The sequence below is a fragment of the Pygoscelis adeliae genome, unplaced genomic scaffold, assembly GCF_000699105.1.
Source record: "Pygoscelis adeliae isolate BGI_AS28 unplaced genomic scaffold, ASM69910v1 Scaffold1000, whole genome shotgun sequence".
Lineage (NCBI taxonomy): Eukaryota > Metazoa > Chordata > Aves > Sphenisciformes > Spheniscidae > Pygoscelis > Pygoscelis adeliae.
Genome location: NW_008823952.1, coordinates 243,619 through 255,047, shown reverse-complemented (window position 1 = coordinate 255,047; position 11,429 = coordinate 243,619). Strand labels below are relative to the sequence as shown.

At 43.1% G+C, this 11,429-nt stretch overlaps 1 protein-coding gene across 1 annotated transcript in view; it reads right to left on the bottom strand.

The window, feature by feature from the left end:
- Positions 1–11,425, bottom strand: part of SCN8A (sodium channel, voltage gated, type VIII, alpha subunit) — a 36,771-nt gene extending 25,346 nt beyond the window's left edge. The window contains 8 exon segments of the mRNA XM_009321381.1: positions 472–678; positions 1,377–1,518; positions 2,168–2,231; positions 2,992–3,213; positions 7,100–7,191; positions 9,421–9,549; positions 9,766–9,855; positions 11,324–11,425. Of these exon segments, the coding sequence (XP_009319656.1) occupies positions 472–678; positions 1,377–1,518; positions 2,168–2,231; positions 2,992–3,213; positions 7,100–7,191; positions 9,421–9,549; positions 9,766–9,845 (936 nt within the window). The 5' untranslated portion in view covers positions 9,846–9,855; positions 11,324–11,425.
- Positions 11,426–11,429: the final 4 nt, after the last annotated feature.

Below are 11,429 nucleotides of genomic sequence, written 5' to 3'. Positions count from 1 at the left end.
CATGTGAGCGCAAGCCTTTGGGGCAGGATTGAGATGCTTATTCTTTCTCTTGGAAGAAACCTGCAGCCAGGACTTGTAAAAATTTTTATAGTCCACTTTTGCAGGTAGTAAAATCCCTCTCAGTCCCTCAGCTTTGTTTATAAGCATTTGATAAAGGACCAACAAAGATGTACTTGTCTGTCTTGCAGAGATATTCCCACACTTAACTAGGAACTCTGGGAACATTTAATAGGAGGGAGTTTTCCAACACAAAATAAACACAGCAAGCTTGCCTATAATCCAGGAAAAAACCAGCAGCCGCAGGGAAGAGATAGTGCACAATGTCAACCCCAGTCAACAGGACGTGATGCCAGGGCAAGCCGGCCATGGCATTGCTGCGTGTTTCGATTATACATCACTGCTCTGTAATAACAGGCAAATAAATCTTAAAATATGTAAATGCATCCAAAAATACACAGTCAAAACACTCACCTGTGCTTCTTCTTGCTGCTTTTTCAATTGTTCTAACATGGCCTTAAATTCTGCTTCCTTCTGCTCTGCCTCCTCCAGCGTGGCCTGGTTCTGCTCTTCATAAGCCATAGCTACCACAGCCAAAATTAGATTAACCAGATAGAACGATCCCACAAAGATCACCAAGACAAAGAAGATCATGTAGGTTTTTCCTGCTGCTCGTAAGGTCTGGAAGTAGAAAAGAACGGTAGAGGGAAGAGAAAAGGAAAGGGGAAAGCAATTTCAGAGTGACACCCGATACGTGAACTGATCCCAAGTTTCTTGACCTGAATGCTTCTAAGAAAATATAGCGGTGCTGAATATTTAACATCTCAGCACTTCCACTGCGAAGCACTAAGACACTGCATGTTCATTAGCCATAAACACAAAAGGTGACATCCCTCTTCTTCTCTTAAGGGAACATCCAACGGATGCAAACTGAAAATGATTCAGAAGTACAATGTGAAACTCAATGCTTAGACTCCCTTAAAACAAAACCAAATAGAAGAAAAGCCATTTCAGCAAGGTCCCCAAACCATCCTCAGGTTACAAGGAAACACTCTGCCCTCCAAAGCACCTGAGCACCTTCTGTGAGCGGAGCTGAACTGCTCAGTCGTCTGCCGCAGGCGGTCAGGTTCTTCCAGAATTAATTCACAGTTCAGCTGTACGCACGCTGAGGACCCACCATCCCTTCCAGACTTGAAAGTACAACACCCGCTTACAGGTGATGTCCCCTTCCTCCTCAACACACCGTATCTCATTGCGCAGCTTTACTTGTAGTTATTCTTCCAGATAGGAGGAATAAAATAAAGCTTGTCACGTTTGCCTTTCCTGTATTGTCCCCAAATTCTCATCTTGTATAACACCGAAGCAAAGCATTTACTTACTAATTGATACAAGTTTTCCCAGAAGTCCTGAGTCATAAGGCGAAATAAAGCCAGAAAAGCCCAGCTGAAAGTGTCAAAGCTTGTGTAACCATAGTTCGGGTTCCGTCCTGCTTTCATGCACGTGTAACCCTCCGGACATTGACTGTGAAGAAGACGACAGCCATTTCAGGGCATCAAGGCAGTAAAAGGGATAGAGCAAGCTGACAACATGCACATTATCCATGCTGACGGAGATTTTCATAACCCTCGTAACAAATGGCATGCATTTTGCTTTCCGTGTCAAGTAAGAATAGCAAACAAGGAGACTGACAGACAGGATTTCAGAACAGCCCTGTTATCTTTGTCCTATGGAAACAAGGTGGGGCAACGTGAGGCTTTTCACCCAACGTGAGCCGAAAGGACTAGCTTTTGCCCTAAGTGCCTTTAGAGCTGAAGGACTGGGTGAAAAACCATTGGAGGCAACAGTACATGGAAAGTTTCCATTTCTGAACCTCCATCGCCTACTTCTCTGATGATTCTTATGATTGGATTCTGAGGGAAATAATGCCACTAGTAAGCACCGTTAGACGTACCTGCCTCCTGAGATGACATGAAAAATGTCAGCTTACATTATATTAGTCAGACAGTAACAATGGATTAATAATTAGATTAAGAAATGTGAAACCTTTTACACGCGAAACAACACCAGAACCAACAGAGGAAGCAACAGGAAATATTCCAAAGGTTTTGCCATCGTTAGCCAACATCAATGGTAATTAGAGTCTCTACTTTTAATAAAGCTCAACACTCACCCTGCATCTGAGCTGTTACCACAGAGCAAAGGATCAGGGGCACCAGGAATTATGTAAAAATTTGCTGAAGAAGATGAAAAAGAAAAGATTACATGCACACACATATGGAGTTAGAGGATTTAACATACTATAGCACTATAAAAACCTTCCCTGAAGAGCCCTTTAGATCCCCTACTGATAAATTTATCAGTAAACTAACTCAGCTTTAAATAACATTAGCCCCACTAATGGTGCCGGAGTTTAAACACCTTTCTGGAAGTCAGTACAGCATTTTGAATAGAGATTTAAAACTAGCTGACTGCACAGTAGAGAAGCTCAAAGTGAGAAGGGAGGAAGAAATTAAGTTACAAAAACTTGGAGGCTGGTTCCTTGATCATCCGCAGCATCGTTTACAGCTCTGAAATCCTGCCAGCGCGGAAGGATGCTGCAAAGCAGAAACAGGTACCAGCAACTTCACGTGCATTCTCTGAAGAACTCAGCAAAACTAAGTGAAGGACCCGACGTTCAGCCCAGGGACCGAAATGGGCAGAGTTACTTCCCCTTTACCATATTTAAACAGTTTTTAAGCAGAAACAAAACAGAAAAAAAATGCATTTTTGACAAAATATTTAGCGAAAAGAGCACAGCCAAGACCTTCTAAAGGATGAACCCAACTAGAAACACCTTAACAAGGCCAGGTTTCTAAAAACTGAAAAATATCTGAGCAAGGGGTTTTTGCTGCGCGAAGCTGGACACACCACGTTATAAGCCACGTCAGAAATCCTGGTCAGCAGCATTAAGTCAGATAAGAAGGTTTTAGGGAGTATCACTGCAGAAATACCTACACATATTGTTGGTGTATTCCTCCCAGTCAAAGCCCCTAGAGCCGTTATCCAGGAAAGTCTCATTCACATTAATTGGCCATATCACACACTTGTTCCTCAAATTGCCCATAAACAGCTGCAACCCGATCAGAGCAAAGACACTGAGACAAAATACTGTCAAGATCATTACATCTGACAGCTTCTTCACAGACTGAATTAGGGCACCCACAATGGTCTTCAAGCCTGCGGAGAAGAAAACAAGACTAGAAATCACTCCTGTAGAACGAAAAGACATTGAAAATCCAAATACGTACAGTACCTTACAACCGCTATATGGTGGCAAAAGATCGTCGCTAGAAAACGGCCGGGTTCCTGGGAACCACCACTCGCATTCCGGTTTTTCCACACAGTACAATAAGGGTGATGAATGAAGCAAGCTCACCGGTTTCGGTGGTGAATTAGCAGTAGTTAGAACAAAACAAAATACCAACGTTCGTCCCTGAGAATATCTGAGCCTTGCAGCAGAGGATGCAAAGCGTCCTCAGGAGTCGTTGCCGTGAAAGCAGGGTTTGTCTAAACAGAGACGTTAAATTAAGATACACTGCTACAAACCTCTCCGTGGACACATTTAGTCGTGTTTAAGCCTGGCTTATTGGCACAAACTACGACAACTTACAAAGATCAAATACCTTTCGAACTGTCTACATCTTAAGTTTCTACTGCTTAACTAAACTGTTTCAGCACTTCCCCTTTCCTTGTGGGAGCTGAATCCTTCATTTAGATCACGGGTAGGGCAGGATTTCATCCAGAGCGCTGGCTCTTTGGGTTTTACCAAGGCCGTCAGGATCATTAATAGGCAAGGCTCAATAATAACAGTAAGCCCAGGCATAAGCCAAGAACCCTGCCGGTTTTCCAAACCAGTCTGGTCTGTGCGAGGAACCATCCGTGAGCTGGGGGGAGAATGCAGCACTAATGCTTTCGGGAGACAGAGCTAAACAAGCGAGAATTTGGGATGCAGGAACAATGCAGTATCGGGGCCCTTTAATTAGCTCTTCTGATATTAACTGGGATGATCTTGCATTTATAAATGAGTAGTGAAGGAGGCTGAAGGGAGGAAGGAGGGGGAAAAAAAAATTAAAAAATCACAGAGCCAGCTGAATTTGGGGCTAGTCAGACCCAAGTCTCCGGCTGAGGCCACGCGAGCATTCTGCAATAAACCTTTGACAAGAAACCTTCCTATACCAACAGAAGTTTGAGCCATGTCAGGAACAAAAAGATTCAAAAATACATAAATAAAAAGGAATTCTTATGGAGGAATTTTTTTTTTTTTAAATGTCTTTTATTTCAGTCTTCAAAACTTTTAATCAATGCCAAAGCCCTACTCCAACACAAAGCAGCTTTTTGCTGTTAGTTCCGGCAGACAGATAACCATGACAACACTCGTTTGCATGCTCATCTCCATTGCTCAAATATGCACCACTCTGCACATGCAGCCATTGACACCAGCGCCTGTGTTCCTGGTTTGTATGCTGCTCTCTCATAGGCATACAAGGAGAACGGGGTTTTGAACCAAGATGATAAACGGGCAGCAAGAGTGTTCCCAGCCCAGTCACGGGACAAATACAACTTCAACAGCTTGCAGCTGAAGCAATCGCCTCCGTGTACTGCAGGTCCGGATTACCCCTGGCTCCTATTTAATGTAGGTGTGTCACAGGCTGGCAACGCGTGGAGACTGACGGCATTAGTAAATTAAAATACCGATAACTCAAGTGCCAATAAAAAGCTTTAGGCCACCACAGAGTTTAATATGGTCTATCGAGCCATAGGATGGAAGCAGTATTTTGATATTTTAGCTCATAGGTGCCACAGCCTATTCCTGTCACACAGATCTATGCAGATCCTCTACCTGCATGGAATTTTATCCAGCGGCATGTAATATTCTGGTAATATTTCACATTTTTATCTCGTCTAAAAAACTACACTGAGGACAATTCCAATTATTGATAGAAGATGTAGTTAGCACTCGTCATTACAGCAAGATAATTTTCTCATTAGCTCACCGGAGTGTTAAAATTTCCATTCCATTACACGCACTGAAGTAGAAGGGGAACCCCTTTATATTTTAATATTAAGCATATTCTAAAAAAATCACTTCTGCCCTGAGACATGATAGCGCTAAAACCCGTAAAGAGCACTCTATGCCTAAGCTAATACTAAATAACCCAAAAGGCTAACTGCACAAATGCTTCACACTCCTCACATCGTTAGTCACAAAATCGAGAGGGGAGCAAGGTTTGTGCTTTACCTACGCGCTGCAGAGCCACAGCTGGGGCAGTCCTGCCCCAGCGCCCGCCCGAGACAACTAACCAAAGTCCTGCCGCTTACAGTTCCAGCCGCGGACGTGGTCAGTGTGCCCATCCCCTCGGCTGGGCGCAGCACGTCAGCCCCTTCGAAAAAGCGTGCAGCAAATCATCCCTTTAGTAAAAAGTACGGCTGCGCTGAACTTAGAAGGGCTCAGACCCACCCCCCTTGCCGTCATTTGAAATAAAACTCCGTTAGTTTTGAGTAGTATGGAGAGAATGATACAAAACTGAACCGTTCTGCGCCCTTCCATAGGAAGACAAGGCATGCTGTCACACATTTAGGAACCAGCTCATTAAAGTTGCATCATCTTCACTTTGCCATGATTATGAAAGCAAAACACATACGAAACTTATTTTAACGTCGATGCTTTTCTTTGAGCAAGCCAGTTAATACCTGCAGCAGGCTGACAGAACCGCAGCTGCGCTCTAGTCTAGTGCACTGCTAACAGCAATTATCAAATATCTTTTGTTCTTTGTGCACTGCCAAACGTTAAGGAAGGCTAAGTAAGAATATGACTAGCATACTCTCATTCAGTGCAGGGAAAGCAGGTGCCACTTAAGAACATCATGCACAACAGCCGTGTACATCTGATGGGTTTAGCAGTCTGGAATGGGGACAAAAGCGATGGGCCCCTACAATTCCATAGTCTCTTTTCTGGCAAACGTATATGCAAGTGTAGCCTGAGAAAGCAAAAGAACCATTATCAGTTAATGCATTAGGAAACAAAACACAAAGAAATAGAAGACCAAAACTCATCAAGTGATTATTTAGGGTGCCTACCTTGAGACAGGTCAAGCACCTGAAAACTGGAAAACTACAGATGACTCAGTGCCTACGAAAATTGAGCTTGACCTTAAAATTAGGGACGCTTTTGAGAAACCGTCTGCACGAGACTTTTCTATGCAAGAATTCAGGCTCAGAATCATGTTCTCAGTCCATAATGCCTCCATGGTCTCTTACAATAAAGGAAGGGCCATTGCTCACCCTTTGACACCCAGACTGAGTTAAGAGGCTAGAAGTAGCTGTGTAAGTGACGGTCCTGCAAAGTCCAGCTCTGGGGGTGGCACGTGAAACGGGCAGGTCTATGAATTAGGACTTCTGGCTTACTGAGAGCGCGGTCAGTACTTTGGGCCACACACTGTTGCATTAATAGCTGACGACCGGTTCCACTACAACATACAAATGCAAAAGCTGTTCGTGCCAATGCTCCGTTTAGCTTAGTCTCTCTCAAAATGGCAGCGCCCACCCTTTCTGAAGACGGGGAGGCGAGCTTGCTGTCATTACCTAGAAGACAACCTGCCCTGGATCCCATCTGACTCCGAGCAACTGACGTAGCCTCATGCAGAAAGGTTTTAATCTTGGTTGGGGTTTGCTCACTTGCTTTACAAACCTATTCCTAAAACAACTCTAGAAACACTGACGATAATGGGATGACCTGCTGAGCAAGAAACTGTTCAGCCTGAGGAGGAAGGGAGTGCCTGATCCTTTATTCATCTGGAACTAAACTTTAGGCCTGGCTTTCATTTCAGAGGTCGGATAGCCACAGGCATACACAGGGATAAAGAAGTACGGAACAGCAGACTGTTCATCCCGAAATTTGATGGCCCAGAAGCCTTAATTTCAAACTACTCTGTTTATACAGACTGCAAAGCCCATCAACAATATCCTAGTGCCATTTCTGAGAAATAAAGCAATGCAGGACGGGAGGGGAGATATGGAAAAGAGATACACGCAAGACCAGCCTTTAATGCTTAACGGTTCTCACCTGGAATAACAGAGATAGTTTTCAAAGCTCGGAGAACTCTGAAAGTTCTCAATGCTGAGACATTCCCAAGGTCCACAAACTCTGTGACATATCTGCAATGAGGGAGGTCACACACAAAAAACACAATGACAATACACACACCAAAAGAAAACAACAACTACAGACAAAGCAATACATCACTCACAGGGGCCTGTACCCAACAGCTAACACCAACCGGAGGCCGCCTTACCTGGAATTACAGAAATAGTTTTCAAAGCTCTCAGAACCCTGAAAGTGCGCAGAGCTGAAACATTGCCTAGGTTTACAAACTCTGTTATATACCTGCAGAATTAAACCAGAGTTAATGGCACCGTTGGGGTCACCTTCCTTTTCATATAGTTGTCTGTTTGTAGGAAACAGCTTGTAACTTAAAATGCTTTAGAACTGGCATTTAAAAGAGAGAGACAGAAAATTTCAGAGCCAAAACACAGTTTAAGTGTCTCCACACTGCAACCAGCTTGTCCAGGTGCGCGGTTAGACACTTGCATTCTCGCCTATATAGGACTTGAAAATTTAACGCTACCTCTGCAGAAGTTGTTAATTGTAAAACTGTCAAATATGCGAGGAGACTTGGTGGCATCGCCTCAGTTCAGTGGTTTCAGGTATATTCGCTCCACTTCATGTTTTTAATAAAGCATGAACATCTTTTGCTTTGATTAGTGTCCTTCATTTTAATCCTTCATGCTTTACTACCTGTTTGCGAGCCACAGGTAGGTATGATTATCCCCATTTTACAGAGGGATAAGCCTGAGATACACAGAGGGTAAGAGGCTTAGTGCAACGTTAGCGGAGTTATATTTTACCACAGTTTAGAATAGAATATTTCCCCTGTGCTGTCTGGGGAGAAACACGGTATGAAAAAGCAAAGAAATGCCCAATAGTCAAGATCCTTCCTGGTGCAGAAAGGCCTCAAGGGCTTCATAGAACTTAGACCCTATCAGTGGGATTCACGTAACGCACCGGCCCTTGACACAAAAAAGGATTGTATTTGAAGTCTACAGGCAACCTCACTGGAAACAAGGAGGTTACAGAGTTAGATCAGCTCGAGATTTAGCACGTTTCTTTAAGACCAATGCATTGGGCCTTTTAAAGCTGGCATGCTGATGCTTGGTAACCTCTCAAGAAACAAAGGAAATAACCAAGTCGCAGGTTGAATCCCATCTGCGTGCACAGAACTGGGAGCCTCACCCACGCAGGCGTGTTTACACTGTGCACAGCAGACCCCCATCTATTCTGAAGTAAAACCAAAGTGTCGGTGAGCTACTGGTTGTTTGCCTTCTGTGTACAGTGTCCGACTCTTTGCATATAATTTAAATACACAACTAAAAGGCAAGTAGAAAAAGAGCAGAAGCTCGGGAAAATCGACAACCTTGGGTGCAGAATCCAGCCAAAAAAAGGCATTTTATATGATTAAAGCATTTTACTACAATTACATTCAAGGCTCTGAACCCTTGAAAATTAGGCTCCTGAGCCTTCCTACATGATCCCTCAGTTTTCATCGGCCGTTGTTGACTACGGGAGCCCAAACATGCACACGTGCAATATTCCAGAAACAAATGTAAAAGGGGGAAAAAAAAAAATAATCTCTTCCACCGGCGACTCAGACTACCAGTGACATACGCCCGGTTTTCATCAGCGGTACTAAGCCTAAGCAACGATCAAGGCAGGCCGATAAGGAAAAAACCAGAAATCTAGCGCGCATCTCCTGGTTCAGCTGTGAATTCAGACATCCCCATGAATCCTCATTATCAGACCAATGTAAGCTGATCTGGCACAAGAGAGAATAATGAGGAAGGAAAATAAAGCGTCTCCTTTTCTGACACTGCACCTTCATCGGAAATGGGTTAATAACTGTTCAACCTTAAGTCGCAGCCCGGGAAGTTTTAACATGCAAGCCCAAGGAGGGAAGGAGCGGTAGAGACTAGAATTTAAAGTCGTTTGGCTCCTAGTCCTGTGCTTAACAGAACAAGCTGCCACTCTGGCATGTGAGCAATCTAAAATGCTAGGCACTATTATAAAGTCTTATATTAATAAAGGCAGTTTTCAGAAAATCGTCTTTTTTGCAGCAGCAACCCCGCTAACTCCACGGAGTGGCATTTCAGATCTGTGACCCCGCGTCAGGCTAAAGCTTTCTTTTGGAAAAAATCAAGAAAGAAATCTTTTGGGGATGCACTTAAGTTTTCCTTGATTTATTTTTTTCCTTACACACCCACCCTCTTCCTAAGGTCTCATCCCCTCCCATATGCCACAAATACCTGAAATAATCTGAAAACACAACTTACGCCATCATGATCACACTGAAATCTAGCCAGTTCCATGGGTCACGTAGGAAAGTAAAGCCGTCTATACAGAAACCTCTTGCAATAATTTTCACAAGTGATTCAAATGTATAAATACCAGTGAATGTATACCTGTTATGAGGGAGAAAGAGAGCTGCACTGAGAAGTTTGGAGAAACGTTGTTTTAGTCACGAAAAAAGATGAATTACAAACACTTTTGTCTAAACAAAGTGGATACAAAAGACGACTTGTATTCATGCTAACTTAAACGTGAGTAGGAACAGATTTCTCAATAGAAGAAAAACAACATTCTGTGAGATTCTGAAAAACACAAGAAGCATTACTTACTCCACATTCTTCGACCATTCGGGTGGGTTACTAAAAGTCATGAATACACAGTTGGTCAAAATAGTGCACATAATGATCATGCTAAATACTGTAGAACAAAGTCAAGGATCAAAGGGACACTAGCGTGGCTCTTTACATCAGCTTACAGCTCCCTAAAGATCACTGTACTGCAGTAAAATTCAACAATTTCCAGTCTATTCTCTGTGGGCTACAAATAAGAGCCAAGGTGCTTCCAGCAGTCACGGGAAATAAGACCAGGGGCGACTATATATAAATAGCCTCTTTACGTCACCATTCAATTTATTTTGTATTTTCTGGTATGTCTTAGCAATTCAGAAATCACATGCCTTAATGAAAATGTCTCCCCAAATAATTCCATCTATTCAATTAACACCAAAATATATTGTCTGCTAATATACCCAGCAGGAAAGCAGCGTTGCAATCCATGGACACCTAGGATTTAGCTTGGAGAAAACGAATCTTTCCAAACATCTCTGCTCCCTCTGCGCGTTCAGGATCTCGTGTGTCACGTTTGCAGATGGAAGGTGCTGGACTAACTGATTCGAGGAGCGTTGCGGGGACAGCGCAATTGCAGGATTAGAAGTTTGAGTGGCTTTTAACTACTGAATTATCAGCAGAATGGTGAAATCCAGGGTCAGATCCAAAGCTGTTTGACTTCCAAAACTGTTTAAGCAGACCCAAATGGATCTTAGACCAAGGCCCAAGACCCACTGCCAGCATCTCCGTCTCAACCTGACAGATCTGCGTCCCTCAGCTGCGTCCCAGCACATCCAGAGGGGAGGAAAATCTACGAGAAATAACACACAAGCCAAAGAAAATGTCCCCAGCCTCAGATCCCAAGTCGACTTTGAAAAGATGGAAAAGCTTTTTCTTCGTATGAGATGCAGGAAGCAAGAATATAGGAGCCTCTGAAACAACAAATGCACGTGTTTCCGTTTTAGAGTCACTTTCTAAAAATAAACAAACCAACAGGGCAAAGCAGCTCATTCAATATACTACTATTTTTTTTTCCTCTCTCCTAATAACACATGCAGATGATGTTTCTGAAGCCCTGCAGCGGGACATTTTGGAATAGCCTTGCCATTAGAAGGAAGTTTGAGAGATGCCAAAAGAGCAAGAAATTAGTCAGCGTCTAATTACACGTACGGTATCTTTGGCTCCTTCTCCAGATCCTAATTCTATTTAACCGTTTTAGCTGCTAGTTAAAGCTCAGCTCCTCTTTAGGTGAAGCATAACCCTAAATCGTTTCTGTTCCAAAACGTATCAATGTCTGTGCACGGATGGCAGAACGGACACAGACAGGTACAATTTAGCAGGGAAAATAAACAAAAAGTTTACTTGACTGGCTGCGTCTAAAGGACCACGCTTTTTCATTCAAAACCAGCACATTTTTGTGCATGCTCTGAGGCCCACCCAACTCCACCAGGTGCAGAACTGCAATTCATACACACTATTTGAACTGAGCAATAAGACGACAGGTAAGAGATTTTTCAATGAATATACAAAGGCAAAAATAACTCAGTAATAAAAAGGATATGAATGTATCAAAATTTTAATAGCTATTCTTCTAAACAGATTAAAAGGACTTAAAATGTACAAGGCAGGTGTGGCACTAAATCGGACGAGTGTTTTCCCTCTGTTTA